The sequence below is a fragment of the Antedon mediterranea genome, chromosome 7, assembly GCF_964355755.1.
Source record: "Antedon mediterranea chromosome 7, ecAntMedi1.1, whole genome shotgun sequence".
Taxonomy (NCBI): domain Eukaryota; kingdom Metazoa; phylum Echinodermata; class Crinoidea; order Comatulida; family Antedonidae; genus Antedon; species Antedon mediterranea.
Genome location: NC_092676.1, coordinates 23,109,244 through 23,134,807, shown reverse-complemented (window position 1 = coordinate 23,134,807; position 25,564 = coordinate 23,109,244). Strand labels below are relative to the sequence as shown.

The following is a 25,564-nucleotide window of genomic DNA, read 5'->3' as shown; positions in this document are numbered from 1 at the left end:
AAAAAAAAAGTGATATGCCTATATATGGACATGATGTCGTATCACTACCATATTTGGGCAAATCACTACCAAATTTAGGCACATCACACCTTTTTTCGTCAAACTAGGTTGACAGTGTAGACACAGCTTTAGAAACAATATTTTTCAGACAATAATGTTTAAAAAAAGGAAAAATACGACTATAGTACTTCTTTTAAGTAGATTAAATCTCTGAAACATAAATGCCATTTTACACTATTGAGAACTTAAAAAAAAACAATAACACATGATTAAACTTCAAAAATAATTTAATCCATCTATTTATGTATGTTAATATTACACCGCTACTATCAATTATTACTTTAAAAATTACATCAACACAAACCGATTATAATAATTTTCTAGATCCCATAATACCTCAGACTATAAAACTACAATACACATTTAGGTATAAATTTTAGTATAATTGTTATCACACAAGACAACAAAACAAATTGAATCTTTTACAAGGCAAATCTTTTGGCAATATAGGTTTTGAGGACATACATGCAATGTCTAATTATTTAACCAACTGGATACAACCTACAATACTGCTATAAAGTCAGTAAAAGCATTGCACAAATATTTGTTTTTTAAATATTTAAAATTATCCCATATTATTACAAGGTTCAAACTATAATGTAAAGTTAATTAAAGGCACTATTTAACACAATAGTGCTTTTACAGGTTGGCATAGTGATTACATTGATTTTATATATTGCATACTTCATAGCAATGTATTACTCCAACTACAGCTGCTTTTAGTCCATAGTAATTTTAACAAGACACTATTTAAAAAAGGGCATTAGGAACCAAAACATTAATTTATGCACAGTAACTACTATAATATACTTAAAACAGTGCATTTGAAGAATAATTTAAAGAGCAATTTTCATATCTATAAATCCTATCAATATTTGTAAACAGTGCCTTGAAACAAAATCAATAATTAGTAGCAACTAGCATGCCATTTTTTATGCAACAGATCCACACAAATTATTAATATAATAATGCTTATTCTTCGTAATTGAAATATAAAAAAATACAGAAAGAAATATTCAATCTATGGATAAAATATTATTTAGGCAGTGAAAGAAATAGACACCTTAATACTAGTTTCAAAATTAATTGTTAATAGAACCATTTTTTGGGTACCTCTATTTAGTTGACATCCTTTACAAAGTGAGGGAGGGAAGGGGAGAGAGAGAGAGTGTTTCTGTAAATTTTCTTTTACAGTATTGATGGGTTTCACATCAAAAGGTATGCAGCTTAAAGAGACAAACAAAAAAACAAATAATATAGGAAAAAAAAAACACAATGTTATTTGTTGATTGTTTCTTCTGAACTATACTACAGTTTACAATATAGAATACCCTGTATTTTGTTAAATTCTATATTATTACAACCAGCAATGAGTGAGAAATACCACAAAAGACACAGTCAGCCTAAATTCTATACAACATAAGTCTTAAAGATGTATTGTCCCCTAAAACATGAAAAATAAATCAATAAATTAATTAATAAAATCAGATTTTAAATAGGCCATTTTGTAGTTTAAATAAAGACAAACAAAAAAAAGGCAACCGTTAAATTCAACCAAAAACTCCCATTGGCTGGCAGCCAATTTGACTATTTTTTGCTTTGAATTACAGTTTTTTCAGGTAAATAATTTTTTTCGATCCAATTTTTGCCAAAAAGGAATAAATATTACGTAAAAATTGCATATTCAACAAAAAAAACGTTATAATTTTTAGGGGGAAATATATATACAAAATAATAGCACTCCCAAGGTACTGAATAGGACAACATTTAGGTGTGGCCATACAGTACCATCATGTTTATACGCACAATAATACATTTAGGCTACAGAAATTTGAATAACTTGTCATTATTTTTGTAAATTCTAATTATTGTTTAAAGGTTTGCATGGCGAAATCAAATGTGATATAAAGTTTGCAGTACACCACGTATATTAGTTCTGGAAAGAACTGTTGAGTTTCTCGACATTTCGACCAATATGCTTTGATCGTCCTGAGAAACTCAACAGTTCTTTTCAGAACTAATATACGTGGTGTACCGCAAACTTTATATCACATAAATTCTAATTATTATAATTAAAAATCAGTTCCCTTAAATTTAATTAAAGTTATTTTTATAATTCTTAAGTATATTGCTTTTTGTAGTATATTTATTACTGTATACTTATTATTGTTATACAGTAGGTAGCATTTGTGTGTGTGTGAAATAGAACAAACAAATCTGCCAAGTCATTGTGCTTCCTATTCTAATAGCCATTTTGTATAACAGTCTGCTAACCACAGTTGTGTAACAACAATAATCTTAAAAATCTATTCAATTATCTGATAAAATCATCGACTGAGTTAGGCTATTTTGGCATCTGATTAAGTAATACAATTGGCTGCTAAAAGAGTGCCAAATCCTCACAGTTACAGTCAATAATTTACTGTTATTGTTACTTTAAAAAAACACTCGTCTTCTGAACGTTTCACCTACCATGGATTATATAACTGTTTTATGAATACCTTATGGAATTCAGAAACAATCCCATGGGCTTTCCTCTTTTCCGTGCTGAGAATGTGGATAGATTGGTATTAGCACAAGGTCACGTAACTATCATTATTGCAATAATAAAAATATTAAAATTGGGTATAAAGCAACAATGATGGAGTTGTTTACAGTATACCTAATTATGGTATAGTGTAGAGCATCTACACACAATTTGTATAACAGTGTTTTTTATTGAATTCATTTTAAGAGAAGACTTAAAAAGTGCATTGTTCAATGTTGACGGAACAATATCTTTTTGGATCTTGTAAGAAGTAGAAAATAAACTTTTTATTTGAAGTAATAACACTTAAGATGGTCATAATTTTAATTGAACATACAAAACCCAGTTATACAGTGAAGGTGCCTGGATTGAATGAAACGTTATGAAGAAGATTGAGATCACTAAATTAAATTAAAAAATAAATATATAGGTTTTTTGTTATTTCATATGCATCCAACAGCAAGCAATTACAGGATGGATAAACTATTTTATAATGTATTGTGCTTAACTAAGTCTCATTTAAGGCTATGGAAGTGGAGTTGAAAGAGTTGTAAGTTACAACCCTTGCACTAGGTCAGGATTGACCCCTGGATCTTGGGATTGGAAGGCAAACGTGTTAACCACCAATGTACAGCGCCACTCCATTTTGGAGAGGGTCTTACTGTACCTATAGATACAGTAGCACCTGAAGACAAACACTTACATGTAACCGTAACACATTAGCTATTCAACCAAACAGATTACATTTTAAACCTATTCAGCCATACAAACAAAATTTGTTTTAACTTTGTCCTGTTACACATTAAACTTTTATTTATAAAAAATACTTAACTACAAAGTTATGTGATAAAATCCTCTATAAATAAATAAATTGACAGTTCTAAAATGTATTATCCGACGTTATCGCCCGTATTCTTAAACCGGACTTTAGTCGTAGTTCAAAGTTCGACTTGAAAAAGTCGTAGTTTGAGCTATTACTTCAAATTCGATTCAAAAACGAAGTAGTCGAAGTTTGCAGTTCGACTTAATGAAGTCGAGCTTTTAGTCGAGTTGCACACGTCTGGGTAACAAAGGCTAAACATTGGCCAATGACAAGAGAGTATTTGAGGAGCAGACGAAATTTTGCGCATTGATATCACTTTCCATTTTCTTACAAAACTTTTTACGCATCAGGACTATATACATGAAAAATAATTGTAATCGTTAATTATTAGAACAAGATCAGTATTAATTTAACAATGAAGTACTTTTTATTAACAACAAACAAAATCTTCAAAATATATTTAGGAACCATGGCGGTACGGTAACTTTCATATTTTCTAGGCCTCCAACAAAGTATGATCGCGACGAACCACGCACTTCCTAGCGTGACAAGAAAGCGCTAGGCCCCCTAAACATTCCATCGCGTGGTGAATTGCCGCATCTCCCATTGTCGCTATGGCGTGACTTAGTTCAAGTCGGACTTGCGCGAAGAAAATAATGTAGTTTGTATACGGTTGTAAATAAAGATGATTTTCATTATTATAACTTATACCAATGTATATTTAATTAAGCTAATATAAATATAGATATTTCATTCTTCAATATCTGGCCAATATAACAACTCAATGACTGTTACGTTTTTTATCAACATCGTTTAAAAACCATTTAGTCGACCATTTAGCCTGCCTCCTCCAGGACTAAAAAAATCGATCAAAATCCGTCTCGATTTAGTCGAGGTTGGCCTGATTTAGTCGGTGATTTAGTTGAAGTTCTGTTTATGAATTAAAATGACGTCATTTTTTTAGTTTTAGCTCGAACTACGACTAAAGTCCGGTTTAAGAATACGGGCGTAAGTCATTGTTTTTAAAGTATAAACAAACAATTATTACCCACAAACCATTGTAAAAACAAGAAAGATGTTTTAATTTATAATTTACGATTTAGTGTATTAAAAGAAGGTGGATTTCACACTCCAGTACTGATAGTATCTCCGGATTGTTCTATATTATCTGGTTTAACTTCTTTTTGAAAACTGTAAGAAAATAATCAAATATTTGTAAAACATGTCGCATTGTTCTTAATATTCTAAAATACACCGGATACCATTCATTCATTTTATTGTTTCACATAAATAACAAACACTTTAAATTAACATATATTATTTAAAAAATTGTACTGTATTGGACTTATGAACTGTTGCATGAATGAGCATGTTATACTTACTAATAATGGTTAATATATCTTCCCAACTGCACAGTTTGTGCGCTTAGATTTGTAAAATGACAACTGAATAAAAGCATGTTACGCGGCTTCACCATAATTGAAAAACGCATAAACAACGAAGAATAGATCATTAATGCTGCAATACAAAAAGAGAAAGTAAACAAAAACATATTTTAGAAAATTCTAGAATTCCAAAATCTCTGTAGACTTACTTTTTTTATTCAAGCTTCCTACTTATTTAAAGTAATACATTAATTTGAATACTGTGTTGTAAGGAAAATGAGAAATACAATGTTCATCTCATTTGAAAGGCCTTTTTAATCAAAGACAACTTGTGGAGCCAGTGACCATATTCACTCTTCACACTTAAGCCAAGTGAGACCTTTAAAATAACTTATCTAGTAATTGAATCCCATTTAAAATTAAAGGAAGTCCTTAAATATTATCATTGGTGAATTTAACCACTGAGATATAATGTTCTCTAGTTAGAATACATTATTCATTCAGGCATAAGAATGGTATCTACTTGAATCTTAAAGATTTATCACTACATTCAATATAAACAAATATTGAATTAAGTAAAAATATTATTGACTTAAGTGAAATAATATTAAGTAAAATTGTTTTAAAAGTTGTTTTTTGTGGGAAATATCTCACTTAAATTGGTGAATTTAGCCACTTACATTAAGATATAATTTTCTCTAAAAAGACTAGAACTAATTGTTGTTCATTCAGGCATATAAAAATGGTATCAAATTGAACATCAAATATGATTCATCAGTGCACTGTTATACACACTACTGTACCTGCTGTCATATTTGGACTAATAATAGTTGCATCCCGTTTCATGTCGGCCATTGCTGCCAATGGTATACCCCAGTTTGCAGCTAAAAAAAAAACCAGTAAAATAATTATGATCATCTCTCTAGCTTTTTATATCATAAAAGTCATAATAATTATTATTTTCATACATAAACTCACACTGTATAAAAACTAAATTGGAGGACATTTTAGCATTTTTAAAACCTTATCCACTTTTAAGAACTTAAGCCAATTATATTTCTAGTACAAAAAAAGGTCTTGATATGACATAGCAAACAACAGATTTTCACTAACATGTGTATACTACAACAGTGGGACAGCCAGTCGACAAATCGTGTCAAATTTCGACTCGGAGAGGGCGCCCTACTTTTCTAATTTAGTTCAAAATTGCTAAATTTTAGGGTGTTGGAAAAACACAATATTTGTAAATTTAGCTGATTATCGGAAAAATATTGTTAGTGAAATAAATTCATAAATGGTTTTAATATATTGTCATGTAAAATTAAATGTATTTGAACAAAACGATAATCTGTAATTTAACGGCAAAATCAACCAATGTCTTTTTTCCGAAATTGTACCCTAGAAAATCGTTAAAATAAAATATTTAGAAAAATTGAACAGTCCTGAATTTAAAATCTCTGTTAGAAAAATTAATAATCTACAGAATACGATATTAAGATACAAAATTCGGTGGTTGGGATGCAGCTCCGACTATTCAAACTAAAGGTACCACTATTTGTTCCATCGAAAACTAGCGAAACCGCCATTTTGTAAACACATCGTCATCGTGTTTATGAATTTTTTTATAGCGAACGATATACGCGATGTTTATAATTGTCCGCGTATAAGAATTCATATAAATAAATACATTCCAATACAACATATATTATTACTTGTTTATTTATCACAGTATACATTTTAGTTGAGGAATATTTATCATAACTATTATAATAGCTTTTATACGAGTCCGAGGCCTAGCCCTATTAGCGAGCGATTGTTCCAGGGGCGGAAAGTCACTTAGTGACGTTGTGATCGGGCGCGTCGGGCCTAGCTAATATTAATAATATGACCTGAAATAAGCGGCTAACAAGAACTGTTATATACTTGCTTACAATTGTTTTGTTATTGATGAACAAACAAGCAATTAGATTGAATAACAAATTATTTATTCATTTTTTTGGGGTAAAAACATGTACAAACTAGTAGTACTGTATAATATAAATTAATAGTAATATTAAACTATATGCAGTATTAATAAAATATAAAATAGGCCTAACATACAATAAATATTCAATTTGTAAGGTCTACCACATGACAATAACATAATTTACAGAGTATAGTGTAGTAGGTTTGCATTCAACATAAATATTTGTATTTTAATTCATCTAAATCCTCTGCAACATACATATATTTGTAATTCAACATTTTGTTTTAAATAATTAAATTATAGTTTGGGTATGACAATGTCGGTAGGTACCGGTGTCATCTTTTTATCCACTTCACTCTCAGTTTGAAGTCACAAAGACAAAGAACTCTGCATCATCAACGATTCCTGAAAGTGTCAGAAAAAATAATAAATATTATTTAAATGTCTGGTTGTATATATAATTATAATATTATATGATGACATAAAAGTAAGGCAAATGGAAGCTGTATTTTATTAATTAATATTACAGTATTTGCTATTATTATTTATATAATCTAGCCCTACTAGTAGCCTAGCTAGCTAGGCATCTATTGAGCCTAATACATCAAATAATAAATGAAAAATAAAATAATAATATTATTTTATACTGATTGAAAAAAGGTATTTTTTGGGAGGGATCAGATCACCAGGCTAGGCCGGCCAGGACCAATATGATACTCGTAATCAGTACAACTTAACGACTATCGGATCAGCATCAACACAGTACAACACACGTCTCGCTATCGCCTATACTGACACACGTGTCTCGCGTTGCCGAAACCACGCTCACAGCTAGAAAATGTACCTACCTTTCGAGGCCTGAGAATACACCAACAAATTTTGAACAGGATAGAAATATATCATACTCGATTAAACTAATATTATTCTTGATAAAACAATTGATTATAATTTTTTTAATTTTTTGGGATGCACCTCCGACTATTCAGAAAATGGACAATAAAACAGTAGTCAAATCGTACCACATTTATAAATTTCACGAGTCCCGACTTCAGTCGCCGAATGTATTGTATTAGCTTCGGTTTCTTTGAAGGAAACCGATTGGTTATTCAATTATACTTATTAGGAAATGCTTTTACCATAATAGGTAATGTTGGCCGGTTCTTAAATAGTCATGAGAGCTTAAAATAAAACAGCACTTATTTGCTAGGCGACGAAAAATCATGGTTTCAGTTTTCAACGATAGGTGGCGCTTCAAAATCGTCAATGCGGAAGTAAGTCGATTTTACACGATTTAACGGTCAAAACGCGAAGTGGCTTTCCCACTGACAATGCATGCCTTGTTTCAAAACAGAAGTAATAAACAGTGGCTGATCATTTCCTTACAGGAAATGGCTTTACTATTACTATCACTAGGTATACTCAAGTATTTTTAATGCGGTGGTGGGCGGAAATAGAGGTACTGTACGTGCATATCATGGTGTTATAAATGGAGCTTTCGGGGAACTTTAATCACCTTTAAACAGAAGACACACCCTATTAAAGGCCAGGTGCGGGCAAAAAATTTCTATTGATCATACATTCCAATAATTATCGATCTATAGTTTCCCCTATGTTTCATAATTTTTGGGATTTTATTTGTGTTACACAAGCTTGTTAAAAATAAGCACTTTCTTATCAGTGGGGGGATAGTTCAAATTACACAGTCAAATCTCTATTCTTTTGTATACAAATTTTGTAAATAGAGAGGCATTTTAAAAAGCTATGAAAACTAAACAGTGTGGTAAAAAATGTTATCAGATGACTAAATATAGGTAATATAACTTGAATTTTACATTTCTGGTATTTTTATTCAACTTCAGATTTTTATTTTCATGCTATAGCAAAAATTATCCACCGTATATCCACCATCTTTTTTCACCTTCTAGGGAGTCACCAGACATGTATTACATTAGGTTAACCACCCAACTACTGAAAAAAAGTCTTCCTGGTTTTTATGGAAGAATTTTGCCAATATTTGACGATATATTAAGGGAAATTCATGTTTTTTCGTCTTGATTTCTGTTAAAAATATTTGATTTATGTACAATTAACCAAAATTTTTATTAAAATTTCATGCCTGTACCTGAGCTTTAAGGGGACACTGTCATGTGACACGAACGAGGGAAAGTATAATGACCAACACCTCTATCAAGGGGTTGTTTTGTTGTTTGGTCCTGAAGGTTTTCCCCTAATAGAGGTTCTACTGTAACTATAAACTGTCACACACGACACATATAGGAAAATGAAGGAGATGTAATGCAATGTACTGGGTTGCTAAAATGATACAGTACAACTTCTCCCTTGGGACACCCCTTCTCAGGGGACACCACTACAGTACTCAGTGGACACCACTACTCAGGGGACACCACTACTCAGTGGACATCTCTACTCAGGGGAAATCTCTACTCAGTGGACACCACTACTCAGTGGACACCACTACTCAGGGGACACCACTACTCAGTGGACACCACTACTCAGGGGACATCTCTACTCAGGGGAAACCACTATTAAGGGGACAGGGAGGCTTTTGAGTGTGCCAAATGGTTGAATCAACCCCTATTAAAGGGGCAATTTGTTGGGACCAGAAGGTGTTCCCTTAATAGGAGTTCTACTGTATTTTGTAATATAATTTTTAATAAAAAAAAATAATAATAATTAAATATAATCTAATGAATTTGAAAATGAAAACATGTTCTACAAATATAAAGGTTGGGTCCTTGCCACTGTATTTTGTTAATTGGGTGAAATGAATGTACTGAAATTCAATGTAATTCAACACAAAACAGTTTTTACCAAGCCATCTACACAAATTAAATGTTAAAATTTACAGCCTGTCAGAGAAAATGTTGTTCTCATGATTCAACAATTATGAAATGAATAGCTATTGTCAATGAACACTAATTTAATGGACTGATAAATATAGAGGGCAGCATTTATACATTCTAATTGTCTCCAAATAAATATTCATATCCATTCATTAAATCATATGACCTGATACCATTCAATTTTATAAACTACCAGCAATGCAAATTACTAGAGCTGGCCTTGTCTTTTGAAAATTATAGGTGTGCTACAAATTGCACTCCTCAATAACATTCAGGGACGCTGTTTGTATTTTGGTGTGTAGAAGTTTACCAAATTTAAGCGTGTTGTAAATCACACTCTTTGAGGGCAGTTTAGGAGTGTGTGAGTGATCGCACTCGCTCGCCTTAAAAGACAAGGCCTGCTAGTACTAAGAGATAATTTTATGAAATTTAAAAAATGTATTTGATAGTGATATAACTTTTAAATTAAAAACAATATATAAATTAAGCTTTTAAAGCTCTGTCTACACTATCAAAATTTATGCGACAAAAAATGTGATATATGGACATGATGATGTCATATCACTACTATATTTAGTTTGATAGTGTAGACAGAGCTTAATTCAGCCCAGTAACATTGTATGTGTTTCGAAAGCTAAGACCTGAAAATCAATACATTTATTGATGTTATAAAATATCAAAAAGTTTGAGTACGGTAAATAGCAGAGGTTTCCACTGGATTTCACTTTTGTAGATCTTTGATTTTGTATTCTACTAAAACATATCTTTTGAAACACTGCAGTGAAAGATTTAGATAATCATCATATGAAATTGTAAAATAGTAAAACAAAATATTCATACCTGGTCCCCAAAATTGCTGAAATTTAATAAAAAAAAAAGAAAATATTTACTGTATGTCATTTAAAAAATGTACAACAAGTTTATGAAATGTTATGACAAACATAATATATATTGAATACATCAAAGCAATGAGATAATACATTCTGCTTAATATTTGAAATAATCTTATTCTTTATTGTCATAAAACATCATAAACCACAAAATAAAATAAGCAACCACAAATTTAGAGTGGCAGGAAAACACAAGAGGGAACTGAATTTAATTTAATAAAAGTTTATTATCCCCAACTTCAGATAAATTCATGGTCGTGAATCCCTACCTATAGCTAAGAACCAGTGTTGGTCCGACCTGAAATGATTCATACAAAACAATTTAAAATGTGAATAGTATTATTTTGAATTAACGACAGACATATTGCAATTTTCTATTACCGTACCTCTGTAAAATATTATTAATTAATAAGAGAAAAATACTTACAGTACTGTTGTTTGATGACGAAAGAATGGGTCATGATGGGAAAAAAAAAGAAAATAATGAATTCACAAAATATGAAATACAATTCTGTAATAATGATGATATGTAATAATGTTGAAATAGAATATTATACTGGTCTGAATACTATACTGGTCTAAATAGGCATAACACTTAGTTAGTATTAGAACTAAGGCAATCTAACAACAGGACACTGAGCTCGCATTGCCAAGATAGGAACAGTCATTTGATGTCTGGCTGTGACAAATACCAACAGTACTGTATTATGCACATATTCTCAGCGACGCGCAGTGCCTGTCAAGAAGGGGCGTGGAACTGATCGTGTCGCAGCCACAGATAAACCCTATGATCTTCGGAGCTCATCATCTTGTTGTTAGATTGCCTTGATAGAACTACAGTAGTAGGCCTATATTACACGATAATTCTCTTTCAGTTATTTATTTATCTTTATTTATTAGCCTAGAAAACGTTTGTGGTTGATGTTAAATAAAAAATATTAATTATTATTATTATTAATATTAATTAGCCTACCTAGGCTAGGCCTAGCCTACATACAATAGTTACTAACCTAAGTAAACAGCATTACCTTAAACTCAGTCTTTCTCAGTGTAGTATTAATATATTTATTATTTGATTATTACTAGGCCTAGGCCTAATACTAATAGTAGTTCTAGCCTGAACACTAGTAAAATGCTAGGCTATGCCTATCAGAGACTGTGCTCTAGTAGGAGCGGATCAAACCAATTTTTCTTGGGGGACTTTTCAGAAATGCACTTGTTTTGCTAGTCTAGCCGATGCGTCATTTCTTACCTACAAAAATATTGAAGCCATGTTTGTTCTTTTACTTCTCCTGCAGCTGATGTTTTTGCATCTCCTGAGGATCGTCTGACACATTGTTTAACACTCTTAACTAGTTTGTGTTTTGAAGAAATATTGCTAAATAAACTTTGAAATCTTACGATCGTCGCCATTTCAATTTGATACGAATTTGTATGGAAGGCAACTGCCGCCAAACCTGTTTATGGTGAGCAAAGGTTGCGAAGAACCACTCCTCCGCCTCGTGAAGGTTGCAATAAACCATTATCTCAGACGCGTGATAATAAAATTGAGCAGTACAGTACATTCACATTGTGATAATGTATAATGTATGTTACTCTTTCTCTAAAACATAGAAAACAAAGGTGAGAACAGTTAATTTAGAAAAGAATTAAAATGATTGTTATGTGCATTTTATAGTGTAAATATTACACAAATTATTTTAAAATTGATTATGTTTATGTTACAATCATATCTTGTACCTTTGTCTACTGTTTTATATGCTTTAAAATAAATATGTCTACGACATTTTGCTAACAGAAAAAAAAAACCAGTTGAGCACTCAAATGTTACGCAACAAATGAATTCTACACAAAAATATTTTTTAGCTTTTTAAATCATTTTATTATCTCATTCATTGCGCGTTACTATTAACTACAAGTGAAACTTATAGACATTAGGAAATATTAATAAAAATATAATAATATTACGTCACAAACCACGAACCAGTTACATTCAACCATGAACAAATTTTCTCATGAAAATCCACCAATCACAATAGCAATCATGAATCCAAATACGACCTATTTCCTAGTGAAATGAAAATTGTAAACCCTCCCTCAGCCATTCGACGACCCTAGTGCCAATCTATTCAGCCTCATCTCATACACCAAATAATTCAAATCAGCACAATTATGACGAAAATACATTATTGTGGGAAGACATTTAATTACCACCAAAATTATTTTAAGTTTGTTTTCTGTTATGCACAAAAAACAGCAACCCATTAAGTTTTGAGGAAAACCTGAAAATTGAAAGTTTTCATACTTTAAAATTACTACTCCATATCAACAAAGAAAGAATACATATAAATTAGTTTTAATATTTCTCTTAAAATACACTGTGGTTTTTGGAAGGCATTGTTTTGGAAAGACAACAAAAAGTGTACAATTTAGAGAAAAAAAAAATAAAAAAAACAACAAAAAACATATAATTCGAATACTAAAAACAAATTAAATGAAAGCGATAATAAAACATTGGAAATGGCACTTATAATTTACAACATTTAAAATCGCACTGTTATCATTATTTGTCAACAAATCCAATTTATGGAATAATCCAGATGAATACGGAATTGTTTCACCAATTTACCTATAAATTACGTACCTATGAAATGGAAAGACATTTTCAGTTGAAAAGTCACTCAGTGTATGCAGTAGTACACATCAGGCTTTTCCGTTTCATACTCATCATGAAAAAATACATATCACCACAAAATTTTACATTAGCATAAGTCATAAAAACATCTTTAAATTGTTTACCATTCATCAAAGAATATCAATTAGCTTCTATGTTAACAAAGATAACATTTTTTGAAAAAGCTATTTAAAAAACTGAGAGTACTTACTCAACGTTTCAAACAATCTTTGCTGACTGCTTGTTTATGAGCAGCCTGTTTATGAAATAATCATCAACATTAGATGACATCATGACCAGGTTGATGAAGATCAAAACGTTCAAGTAAGTAATCTCCATTTTTTAAATAGTTCTTTTACAATATTTATATACAATAACATTTTACTCAATAACAATATTTCTTTGGTTTTGTTAATTCATTACTTTCCAAATATCACACATGAGATTCCAAATTCAGAATAGTTTAATAATTAAATACTATATGCAATCAAGATTATAAATGTTTCAATAATATGTGATAAAAGATCAAGAACAATTATTTAAATATAAATTTAAAAATGAAAGTTTAGCACATTATGAAAGAAAGTAGCACGTTAACACAAGGCAGCACTTTGGGGTGTATCTGGCGTATTATGCGTAAGCGTCCCTGTAGCTATGGCAGGATGGTATTGCAAGAATTGACGCCGCCTTTGTATATTCATTTCCTCGTCAGCCAATTTTGAGTTTTGGGCGCCAGATGCCCATCCACGAACGTCAAAATGTAGGTCGTTAAAGGTACCACGCATTCGCCTCCTATAAAAAAAACACACAATTTTAAAAGGTAAAAATGTTTATTGTGTCTAGTTCAAAAACAAATAAAAAATAGGGTTGGCTGTTTTTGTTTTGTTAGCAGATTTTCAAAATTATTATTCTATTGCATTATTTTTGTATCAACATTTTAAAATATGACAGATATACAATTATTATTAGAAAAACATTGAACAAATTTAAAAGATAGAAATCATAAAATATTATTTGCATAATTCGTCAAATATTGTTGAAATAAGATATAATAAAAATATATTTTTGTAATTTAATTCTTTACTGAACCTCCTTACCTGCTTTGTCTTCTAACTGGGCTTTCAATATCTGTGAGTGGCATGGCAAGCCATGTGCGGCACTCTGTGCCGTGTCGTCCAAGCGGAACCAATGGTAATGGTGGTAGTCTATATTGCTCTATTTCCCGATCTGAAAGACGTTCTCCTAAAAGAAAAACATTTTTTGGTGATTATTTTGCTTTTTTTTTGTGTACAATAAAACAATAATATTAAAATCAAATAATATTATGAATTAATATTAATAAAACTCTATAAATGAATGCATTTATTTACATACAGACAGCATATTTTATTTTATATTTTATTTCGTTTTCTTTCAGTAGGGTAGCCCTCTCAGTAATAAAATAAAACTGCTTAAACTAAACTTAAAACTAAACTTCAATGCATGTTTTCATTATCATTATAACTTTTATACCATATTTAAATATATTTCACTGCAACCATCCTACAGTAGACCCACCGGCAACAATAAATGAATCTTAACAAGTGATTTAAAACGGTTATAATTGTTTTGTTTTCTTAATTCATAAGTCATGTTATATTACAGTATACAGTAGAATGTTAAAATAAACATAATGTAATTGATAAACACAAAAATAATGTTTAATAAGAAAATTGATCGGTTATAATTGTTTTGTTTTCTTAATTCATAAGTCATGTTATATTACTTACAGTATACAGTAGCATGTTAAAATAAACATAATGTAATTGATAAACACAAAAATAATGTTTAACTAGATTTAATTCGTCACTATGACGAATTATAGGTTATATGCATTGATTTAAATAAAGATAATTGATTGATTTAAGATATTTTGATTGATTGATTTTCTCAGAATCTTTAGTTATTTATAATATATGATAGGATCTTGCTAACGCAAATACAATAGCCGGTATCGTAATCCGATCAAAGATCCTTCTGCGTATATAATGTCATAAACCACATTTTGTGTTTTTAAATAAATTTCATTATAAATCATATCTGTATAATCTATACACTAAGAAATACAATTGAACAAACAATACGGATAATAAAAAAAATCTTATTTTGTCTCGTTTCCCAAGGTGAGACTCGAACTCGGTACCTTAAATGCTATAGACACGAGCAAAGACCACCGAGCCATACACAACTGACTAAAAAATATGGAAATATTCCTCCGTGTATTTACTATGCAGTAACCACTTTGGTGCAGATAGATTATTACATACCGCAATGAATTATAATTTTTTACTATGATGACATCTTTAAAGATTTTTTAAAATGATGCACTGTCAAACTATATACTTTTAACTTTAATATATGAACTTCTTAAGGAAGAAAGTTAATGTTAAGTTTGTTATTTCGGCCTAAGAAAATTTTATAATTTGTTTGATTGTCGAAATTAATTTTTGTAAATTTAATATGCCATTAATGATGACTTAATCAACTTTTGTTCTCTTAATTTCATAATAAATCATACATATGATACATACACTTCAAGAAAATGAAATAAAAAATCGGTGTTCCCGAGCATTCTAACGATATATATTAATTTTAAAATTTAGCATATTTTCACCATTTTGTTAACTTACACGTGCGTAGCCTGTCACTTTTGACGTACTCGTATAACGCTGTTTGGCGTTGAAAAGTTAATACAATATGATGATATTGTTAAAGAAAGGTTATACAACAGTAATCGGACAAAAACAGTGCGCAATAACGTTTGACGCGCAGTGCGCCTGCAAAAATCTGCGCACTTATGGCAATTTTTAAACGCTTAAAATTGCCTGAAACGTACTCTAATTTCATCGAAAATAAATTCTGACAATTTTGAACATTTTAAGCGCGCGTACGCATGCGTTATATGCGCTACGCACGTAATTGTATTGCCATATGATGAAATATGACCTGAAATTTATGAGTACCAAATTTTGTTTAAAAGTGATTCATGCTTGTGAAGATATGATTACAAACGTGATTTCGTTAAATCGCGCGTAGACCGCGTAATGTTTGATTGCGCACCGTGAAAACATAACCACATCGATTCCTGGCCATAAGAAATATACTCTGAAAAATTGACTTAGTTAGATGAAACTGATATCAAGATAATTGACGGACAAATATTGCTAAGGAAAGAATAAATAAATAAATAAATAAAGAAATAAATAAAGATTCTGACAGAATCAAGAGGTTATATGCATATCATGCATATAACCTAATAAGAAAATTGATCAGGTCAAATTAAGCTAAGTCCATCCAGGCATTTTCTATGGTGGTTTATTCTATATAAACTATATAAACAAACACTAGTTTCTAAAAAATACAACCAAGGAATAGCAAACATAGTGTAGTTATATTTATATTTGAAAACATAAGGTACCATGTCAAAAAAATAGTCAACTGCAGTTGATGCAGTAAATACAATGTTTTACTATGTAACCTGATTATGGGTAATCACACACTGTCTATTGCATAAACCATTTCCTCCATGCATAAACATATAGACAAAACAAAATGTTTTTGCTGTCAACAATTGTAGAATAATATTGACATGATCCCTAGAGCATCTCTAATTATCTAACTGATACATCAGACACTTGAAGTACAAGTACTACAGTAAACTATGACTATGTTTGATAACTGTATTAGACAAACATGACCTCTGGATCATATACTAAGCATCTTCTAGTATCTTAACAATTTAATTAACAATTCAGGAATTTGAACTAAAACAAATTTAGGTGAATACCATAACAAGATACTAAATACTTTAATCACAGAAATATTATAACATATACTCTTTAAGTTTAATATTGTGAAGTTATACAGACAGTATTTGGAATAATATTTTCTAATTATGGATAGTTTCTTTTTCAAGGTAAAATTGATTTTTTATTATTTCTAAAAAATATTGCATTCCCAAAGGACCCAGTACAAGAAGACCATGATCACTAATCTTTTCTAATAAGGTACCAAGTTCTTTCCAGTACCATGCATATGTATATACATGGGACCAACAGCTTTACATTCCATTGGAAGGATGAGGCATTAAGACTAAGGTATCTAAAAGGAATATGACACAGACATGTCTTGAACCCATGCCTTTCACATGCTATTATAGTCTGATATCCTTGGCCAATACGCCATACTGCTCTCTCAAACAATTTCAAGTTTGTGTTGTGTAAGTAATTTTGTTTATGACACTGATTGAATTATAGTGGTATAAAGCTCTAAAAATATATGTGCAGTCCTAAAGAATCTGGAATAGAGAAAGGCAAGAGTTTGAGTCTTGCCTTCTCCATTTGTTTGTGTCCCTTTTACTCTTTGTCCTGTCAAAATTGATACTTGAAAGAAACGTACCTGAAGTACATCCTAGAATGACCCTATCTTCTTCATTTCTATTCTGGGCCTGCATCAGCAATGGGTCTGAAAGCCTTCTTGTACGTGCAACCATAGGTGCTGAACGAGGATGGACTAACCTCATTGGATCATACTCTTTAGGATCAAATGTGTCAAGAAATACATGACCCTAGAACAAATAAGTGTACATAAAAATAAAGTACAGATATATTAGGAGTACAAAGCTGACAATGGTCAGCCTTTCATTAATATTCATACAAAGGATCTACATTTAAACAGTGCTATCTACTGTAGGCTCAGTGTGAATGTAGCTTAAAATTTAAACAGTGCTATCTTTGATCAAATCTAGACTCAGTGTGAATGTAGCTTAAGATTCAAATAGTGTATTCTTTGATCATATCTAGGCTCAGTGTGAATGCAGCTTATACCTTCTTATTAATATGCGCTAAGTACTGTTCGAACAACTTCCTTTTTCTGCTATCAACATCAGCATATCCATTCTTGAGAGCATTGCTTTTCTGTGCTTCTATTGGCTCACTTACTCGCTCTTGCCATTTCTTGTAGAGAATCTCTTTTTTGCGATAATCGAGGTAGGAGTTGTTAAGAAGATAGTTATGCACATCCTACAATATAAATAAACATAATTATTATTCAAAATGTTTGCAATTGGTAAATTTTTTGTAATGTTGTAAATTTATTGTTTGTAGATAATATTATTTTTTTTTCTGTTTGTGGTTGACCAACTAGGTAACATAGTAGGTAGCACCTACATGGTCTTTCTTTTCCTATATTTATTGTTGTTTGTACTCATTTGTAAATGAATGTTCATGGCATTAATTTTACGTTATGTCTAAAGATACGGTACCGTATCCATACTTTTAAAAACTAAAGGTACGGTAATTATAGAGGGCGCTATGTAATGTGGATGTTAATCAAATAGGTTATTGCATTGGTTTTCTGCAAGCCAGCTGTGTAGCCTAGTGGGCATGTGGTGAGGCTTTGGCTTAAGGGGTTGTAGGTTCGATACTCTTCTTGACGTCTTTTTTTTTTTTTTTTTTTTAGTTTTTAATTTAAGAGAGATTATTTAGAGGGTTAGGTTTTTAATATTTAGGAAGGAATTTAATATTTAGGAACGAGTTTTATATTTAGGAAGGAGTTTTATATTTAGGTACGAGTTTTAGGAATGCAATTTTACCGTACTTTTAGCAAACGGAAGCGCCCTCTATAATTACCGTATCTTTAGTTTTTAAAAGCATGGATACGGTACCGTATCTTTAGCAACAGCGTTAATTTTAATAAAATAGAATAGGAGTTTTACCCTGACAAACGTATCTTCACGATGCAGAATAGGATTATACAGAGACTTTGTAGTCAATGATTCAGGATCAGCCTTTTCTTGAATTCCTTTTACTGCCTTTTCATTCAACCAGTTCTGAATTTTACTGCCTTGTCCAATAGTAGAACGACTGGTAGCTGATAGAGTGATGTTTGAACGACTTGGGTTTGGTGAAGACCATGGTCGTCTGGCTGAACTGTTTTTTTTTGTTGCGTCCTACAAAATTAGAATATAAATCAGAAAAAATGTATGGATATCCCAATAACTTATAGGCCTAGGAAATGGTCTAGATAGGAGAACCTTATTTATTACATGCGTAATTTTAATATTATTATATTTAAACAAAAATTTAATTTGTATTTTTCTGTAAATAAATTATATTATAAGGCCTAGCCTACTATAGCCTACTAGTAGGCCTATCTATATTATTATTATAGTTTTTACTAGGCCTTAAGTTCTTTCAAACTTGTTCTTAAAAATAAATATTAGCCTTAGCTACTGTAGGCCTCCTACATATAGGGCCTAGCTAGGCACATGATCCTAGAGTCCATGACACCCGAGCAGCTATACCTTCTCCTGCATGTAATCAGCCTGATCAACTGTAACAGACGGGGCTGGATCAATCGCTGTAAGTTCTCGTCGTAAAGCCGGTGCATGAACCGTAATACTGCCCAGATTTGGCTCTCTATTGAAGCTTCTTTCCCTATACATTCCTGCTGATAATCACCAAGATGCAGGCTAAAATCTTTAAATTAAATCAACATTTTGCATTACTTCGCTACCGATTCATTGTTTGTCGATCACACACATGCATGCGCGCCTAATGTTTTGACTGGCAGAAAGTTGTGGGGGTGGTCAAAACAATGTTTATCGCGTTGTCACACTTATTTACAACTGTTGTAAACGACTTTATGTTCGTTTAAACAAATATATAACCATTAGAAATGAACTTATAATGTTCATTGATTTATATATATTCTTCAATGCTTAATATTAAATCGACATATTTCTGATTAAATAGTTTTTAATTAGGATTTGTGGACAGTACTTTGTTCGGAATTTGCAGTTTACATTTGGTTTCCAAGGATACGGCAGACGCTATTCACGCCCTCTATCGGGAAATAATGACAGAAAGGTAACATTGTTATTAACAAAACATTTTTGATCTTTTCTTTATAAGGTATTGTATTTCTTGCAATAATCAATTAGTATGGTTTTTATGATTCTTTTTAAGTTGTAGTGTAATCATAGAACAGTTGTGTGTTGTTAATCTTTCTTTTAAATAGCACGTGTAGCTGTATACAATAAAAATAACAATGAATGCATGATGAATTTGTCCTCATTCATCATAGTAGGCATACCCTTCATGGTTTAATTATACCTTTATGGTCTAGGTATTACTGTAGGTCACATTTCAAATTAAATTTTGTAAAACAGTCAATAATCAACATAAGTTAGGACTAAGTGGCGTGAGGCAAACTATTCCTATCAGAAATATAGGCATCTATAACAAAACAAATGTTTTTTTCTTTCATCTGTGTGAACTGGAAATTTTGTTTCATAGCACGGCAGGTTACTAGAGGAATCACAGAATTTGTTACATGATCATTGTTGTTCAGGGTTTCCACACTTGCAAAAGATAGTGCTCTCTAGTGGATTCACTAGAAAAAACTATATTGCTGATTGCTCTTTGGTGAATGGCTATGATGAGCGCTTACTGGCAAACTCAGTGGCCCTGGAGGTTATGGGGGCCCCGTTGCTTTGCCCAGAGGAAAAAACAGGCATTAAAATATGTCGAAAAAATGCTTAAATGCCTGAGGCCTCCACCGTTGGAGGGCCAGGGGTACCTAAAACCAAGGGCCTCCCAGGTCTCTGTTACGCCATTGGCTGTCGAATGTATAGAGTATCTACCACACTTTGTATTTATTATAACCTCCAGGTTAGGATTACCCACACATTCAAAGAAAACACTTTGCATATCAATGCTCCTAAATCTGCTCATTGACTCATGACCAAAAAATATCAAACTTGTCTTTCAAAGACACCATCATTGTCATTGTACAAAAGGCTGTTTACAAAGAGGCTTGTTAAACCTGTTGCAACACAGGGACTCTATTTACTATTCATATGAAGGGTTGCTAAGAGAAGTAATTCTACATCAGCAGTGAAGGACACACAATTTTAATTATAAAAGCAATTACATTTGTTATTGATTTGAGTTTCTTTGGCTGGAAGTATGCACATGTGATATAAAAATAAGTATATCATTAATATCGTACGACGATACTGTATTTTTAGGATGATAACAAGATCAAGATGCTGTACGGAAGTTAATTAAAGTCACATTCTTCTGAAATAACTGTCTTAATATTACTCTTTTAAGCATTCGGTAGTAATTTACTTGCTACTATCTATACATTATCTACAGTTGCAGCCTGCCAGTCGTTTCATCTGCTCCGTCTGCAATCGTTTTATTCATTGGACATTGATTATACAGTGGTGATTTGTTCTGTGTATAATTTACTATGATCTAAGATTCACCTGTTTATACTGAAATATTTGATTTTCTTTTAATTAAAGAGCAAATTAAATCAATAAAAACTAGGAGCACAGCTGTAGTACAGGGGCACGGTCCACACTGTTGAAGATCTAAATTCACTGGAACTTAGAAGAATTTACATCCTTATAGTGTACTAGTGCTGAGAATTAGGTTTTTTTTCTTTATCAAAAACATTAAAAAAGCAGTATTGTCCATTATACAGCTTTTCTATGCTACAGGTTTGGTGAAAGTTGTTTTAATTAAAACCAAGTTTCAACAAATTGACTTTTGATCCTGATGTGTGTACTGTAGTTCTCAAGTTACATGTATATAAACTTTATGAACTGTGACTGAAGTTATGTTGTTACCATACCTACAGTTGTAGCAGGCTACCTCCCTTTTATTATTCTGTCTTTCACCAGCCTATATAAGTACAGTTATCACCTTTGGAAACCTGCATCCTCTTAAACGTCAGCTCTGAGAAGATAGCGATAGCATTTCTGACGTCTTTTATATTAGGTTTTTGGATGATTGTTTTCAAGTTTAAAATTTGTTGCAAGAGTGCTTGGTGCATTGATCTCTCGCTATACTGGGATAGGGTGCAGGTGAAAGGTCTGGAAACATATGTATAATTTAAAAGAGAACTGCAGAAAACAAGGGAGCATTAAAAACTGGTCTTGCTTTACAAGACTTTCACAACAGTACTTTACACGCAGAGGTAATTGGCTCCATAATTGTACCCAGCTGTATTATCTATCATATGCCTCTCATTGAAATCTGTTTCATTGCTTGAATCATGGTTGAAGCCACTGCATACAAACGACTTGATAAAATTCAAGAATTGGTGAAACTAGTTATAGAACACATTGATCCGGATACGCCACATCTACCTGAACAGGTGTACAATTTTTCTTTGATTGTGATTTAAAAAAAAATACACAATTGTGTGTATTCTGTGAGAAATACAAGATGAATGTACACTGAGAACTAAATAAATGCGAAATTATCATTGATTTTGATATAATTTGCTAAAAACCAACAAAATTTACGAGTAGATTTGTTGTTATCCTCTAAAAAAGGCAGCTTGTACACCCTCGGAATCTACTTATGATTTACTTGTACTATTAATATTTTTTTTTTTAGTGTAATTTTTTCACTTTTAAAATGGTTTCTAATAAGTTATGTCTTTTTTTAGGATCGGTCCAAAATGAACCAACTTCAGAATCTGTTACACGATGCTCTTATTGGCACAGGTCACGTCGAACATTGCGCAATCATCAGACGAAAAGACATGTCATTACGTGCAAGCTCTGCAGGATTCACGGTAAGAGATACATACCAGAGCGATTTATAATTATAATATGGAATAAAAGAAGTTGTATGTATGTAATGTTGTAATATATCGTGTAAAATATTCAATGGTTTTATTTTGTAGCTTCACAATGACCAGATGCAAAGGTTAGTGAGTGCTTTTAAGGACCCTCCACGCACTCGGGAAGAAGGTTTATTCTACAATGACAAACTCTACAAGTGCGTCAGAGCAGATAAAAACTCCATATATGCAAAAATTGTAAGTATACACAAAAACGATGATTTACTACTTTTTTATTATTTGAATGGTTAAATTTTATTCATTACTTGGCAAAATACAATTTTGCCAAGTATAGTACATGCTTTGTATGCTTATTTGAATATTGAATATCGAAACGTGGCAGGCTATAGGCGCTTGACCTTTGTCAAGATCGCCTAAAAATTAATATTTAAAACTACGATACTTAGTATTGTATATTCAGGAATAGCCGCGCCATAGTCTCTTTGCTTTTCTTCCTTATACCTTATTCTTATTAACTCAAAATTAATTTTACTAACAAACATTACTATTTATATGCCTAGTGTGTAAACATTATTGACATAATTTCATTAAACATCCACATACAGTACAACTCTTCTTAACAATTTTTTCAATCTTCTATCAATTAAAAGTCGTAGTTAGTCATGTCTCGGGTCACATTCTATGGTCACCGTACAGATAGGCTACTACATCAGTACTTCTATGAATGGATGACAAGTTGGTGACAAGAACGCTAGTTGGTGACAAGAACGCTAGTTGGTCATACCCAGTACCGTTTTGATTTTACGATCATTCGGGAAACCACCTCACGACGTAGCACCTACAATTTTCAATTATTCTGAATCTGTTGGTGTTAATAGGTATATACTTTTAGAACATGCCTATTGAAATTCAAGAAAACCGGTTCATTAATAACTTCACAAACAAAAAAGAAAAATTTGTATTCTTTTAACATGGGCTGAAATATCGATCAATATGTGCCCTCTGTGGCAATATTTTGTCAAGTACTTCACTCAGTTTCGGAGCGCTTTCGTTTGTTTGTTGCATACTAACGTAGAATTCAAAATATTTATTCAAATAAACTAATTTGAACTGGAAACACAATACTCAACGTTAAAGTCCCAATCGAATGCAAACTGAAGGTTCATAAATAGCTAATATCACTTTTTGTTTTGAAAGGATAAGTTGGGACTAGTTTTGGTGAAGACAGCAAGTTTGATCATATTTGGCACCTACAATGCCAACATGTTTCCAAGTGTTTGTGTTGAAGCAGTTGAAAAACTTGGTAAGACAGGGTGTTTTCAGTCTTTACAAAGATAACATTTTTTTTCTATTACTGTAATTAAAAAAGTATTTTTAAACTGAAATGCACATTTTTTTTTTCTATTTCAAGCCGAGTACTTTAAAGAGAAGGACAAATGAGTGAATAACCTGTTTAAATTGGATTTGAACTGCAAAAGAAGAATATAAGCTACAAGAAACAAAAATCTATCAAAAGTGATCGATTCCATTTTGTAGAAAACTATGTTTTCAGTAGGCCCTGTTGATGGATTCAGTGTTTACCGTTTTAATGCCAAATCTTCAGACAGCGACCTTGATATTTTGTGCAATTGTATTGGACATACATATGTGATTTAGATTTTGTTTTGGCTATTGGAATGATTCTCAAAATAAGGCAACAGCAGTGAGCCAAAATAAAAACTGTTTATTTCTTCCAACATACTGAATTCAGTGTAGTGGTGGTGTACTGTTAGACCTGGCTGCTATTGATATAAATAGAGGGTGCTATTTATAATCATTTCAATTTTTGACATTTTTGTCTAATTTTTTTTTTGTAAATATAGTTCTAAACAAGAATATTTCTTACAAAAAACGCTGCTCGCTTATTGTTATTGCTAAGGTCAAGTCTGGGGGTCACTTCATCATGCCTAGATACTTCAAGTATCCTATTACAAACAAAAACTTCAATGGACTGTTTTGATAATAATTCAATGATTATCTGACAGCGAATTATATCATGAAACTCATAAATACCAGAATGCTTTGGGATTTGTCGTTAGACTCTTTTCTCAGCCGTTTTTGGATTCAACAGGTGGTACCAATAAATTATAGTGGAGTTTCCATTTTAACAAAAATGTCAAAGTGTAGTACAATAAAGCTGCTTGATTTCATCTAATGAATGAGTCATCTCGTGTGACGTAGCGGGCTAGAGCAGCAGCGTGAAAACCAGAAATAACCAGCCTATGGTCAACCAAACATATGATTCTGTTTTTAATATTACATTCATTAATTTTATGGACAGCATACCTCGGTAATGGTGCTCAAACCTATTCCAGCTTCAACGATACAAGGATGCGATTGACATGTAACACTGTATCATGGAATTGCCTATGATACTGGAGATGTGATAGACATGTAACACTGTATCATGGAATTCTCTGTGATACTGGAGAGATAATGCCATAAGCGACAATAAAATATACAAGAATCACATGCTTTCATTCTTCTGAAAACAATGAAACAAAACAACATATATATTTTATGAGGACAATTTATTAGTTGATTTCAATTTTTTTGTCAATTCCATAATAAATGGTCGTATCTCAAGATGTCCATAATATCCGTATTCCCTGGACTAAACGTCAATATCGTTAGCCATGCAAATTAATAGTTAAAATTATATAGTACATGGTAAAACATACAAACAATACT

The 25,564-nt window shown here is 31.7% G+C and overlaps 3 protein-coding genes and 1 long non-coding RNA gene across 4 annotated transcripts; 1 reads left to right on the top strand and 3 right to left on the bottom strand.

Moving 5' to 3' along the window:
• Window positions 1-296: 296 nt before the first annotated feature.
• LOC140054248 (probable mitochondrial pyruvate carrier 1) lies at window positions 297-10,475 on the bottom strand. Its single transcript, XM_072099166.1, has 4 exons — window positions 10,466-10,475; window positions 5,599-5,679; window positions 4,793-4,928; window positions 297-4,601 (listed from the first exon to the last, which is right to left on the bottom strand). Exons 2-4 carry the CDS (start codon window positions 5,648-5,650, stop codon window positions 4,535-4,537), a joined length of 255 nt encoding a protein of 84 aa, XP_071955267.1. The 5' UTR covers window positions 5,651-5,679; window positions 10,466-10,475; the 3' UTR covers window positions 297-4,534.
• On the bottom strand, window positions 6,497-8,522 carry LOC140054249 (uncharacterized). Its single transcript, XR_011846499.1, has 2 exons — window positions 7,610-8,522; window positions 6,497-7,166 (listed from the first exon to the last, which is right to left on the bottom strand). It is a non-coding gene; the product is annotated as an uncharacterized lncRNA (long non-coding RNA).
• Window positions 10,476-12,394: 1,919 nt separating the features above from the next.
• Window positions 12,395-19,799, bottom strand: LOC140054274 (protein FAM228B-like). The gene is made up of 6 exons (XM_072099205.1): window positions 19,533-19,799; window positions 18,945-19,178; window positions 18,055-18,249; window positions 17,627-17,795; window positions 14,287-14,431; window positions 12,395-13,981 (listed from the first exon to the last, which is right to left on the bottom strand). The coding sequence occupies exons 1-6, from the start codon at window positions 19,671-19,673 to the stop codon at window positions 13,783-13,785; spliced, it is 1,083 nt and encodes a 360-aa protein (XP_071955306.1). The 5' UTR covers window positions 19,674-19,799; the 3' UTR covers window positions 12,395-13,782.
• A 2,019-nt stretch (window positions 19,800-21,818) lies between these two features.
• On the top strand, window positions 21,819-25,432 carry LOC140054120 (profilin-4-like). The gene is made up of 5 exons (XM_072099000.1): window positions 21,819-22,399; window positions 22,697-22,825; window positions 22,937-23,071; window positions 24,032-24,137; window positions 24,246-25,432. The coding sequence occupies exons 1-5, from the start codon at window positions 22,298-22,300 to the stop codon at window positions 24,272-24,274; spliced, it is 501 nt and encodes a 166-aa protein (XP_071955101.1). The 5' UTR covers window positions 21,819-22,297; the 3' UTR covers window positions 24,275-25,432.
• Window positions 25,433-25,564: the final 132 nt, after the last annotated feature.

What these genes read in the sequence shown, in the direction of transcription:
- LOC140054274 (XM_072099205.1), bottom strand. Translation starts at nt 19,673, where the DNA reads ATGTATAGGGAAAGAAGCTTCAATAGAGAGCCAAATCTGGGCAGTATT. An exon ending in GTGAAGATACGTTTGTCAGG is followed by an intron (nt 18,250 to 18,944) that starts GTAAAACTCCTA and finishes TTTATATTGTAG; the next exon opens with GATGTGCATAACTATCTTCT. An exon ending in CATTCTAGGATGTACTTCAG is followed by an intron (nt 14,432 to 17,626) that starts GTACGTTTCTTT and finishes TTTTTCTTTTAG; the next exon opens with GAGAACGTCTTTCAGATCGG.
- LOC140054248 (XM_072099166.1), bottom strand. Translation starts at nt 5,650, where the DNA reads ATGGCCGACATGAAACGGGATGCAACTATTATTAGTCCAAATATGACA. An exon ending in TAGTCCAAATATGACAGCAG is followed by an intron (nt 4,929 to 5,598) that starts GTACAGTAGTGT and finishes TTTGTATTGCAG; the next exon opens with CATTAATGATCTATTCTTCG. An exon ending in AGATATATTAACCATTATTA is followed by an intron (nt 4,602 to 4,792) that starts GTAAGTATAACA and finishes ATTTTCTTACAG; the next exon opens with TTTTCAAAAAGAAGTTAAAC.
- LOC140054120 (XM_072099000.1), top strand. Translation starts at nt 22,298, where the DNA reads ATGGTTGAAGCCACTGCATACAAACGACTTGATAAAATTCAAGAATTG. An exon ending in CGCCACATCTACCTGAACAG is followed by an intron (nt 22,400 to 22,696) that starts GTGTACAATTTT and finishes GTCTTTTTTTAG; the next exon opens with GATCGGTCCAAAATGAACCA. An exon ending in ACTCCATATATGCAAAAATT is followed by an intron (nt 23,072 to 24,031) that starts GTAAGTATACAC and finishes TTGTTTTGAAAG; the next exon opens with GATAAGTTGGGACTAGTTTT.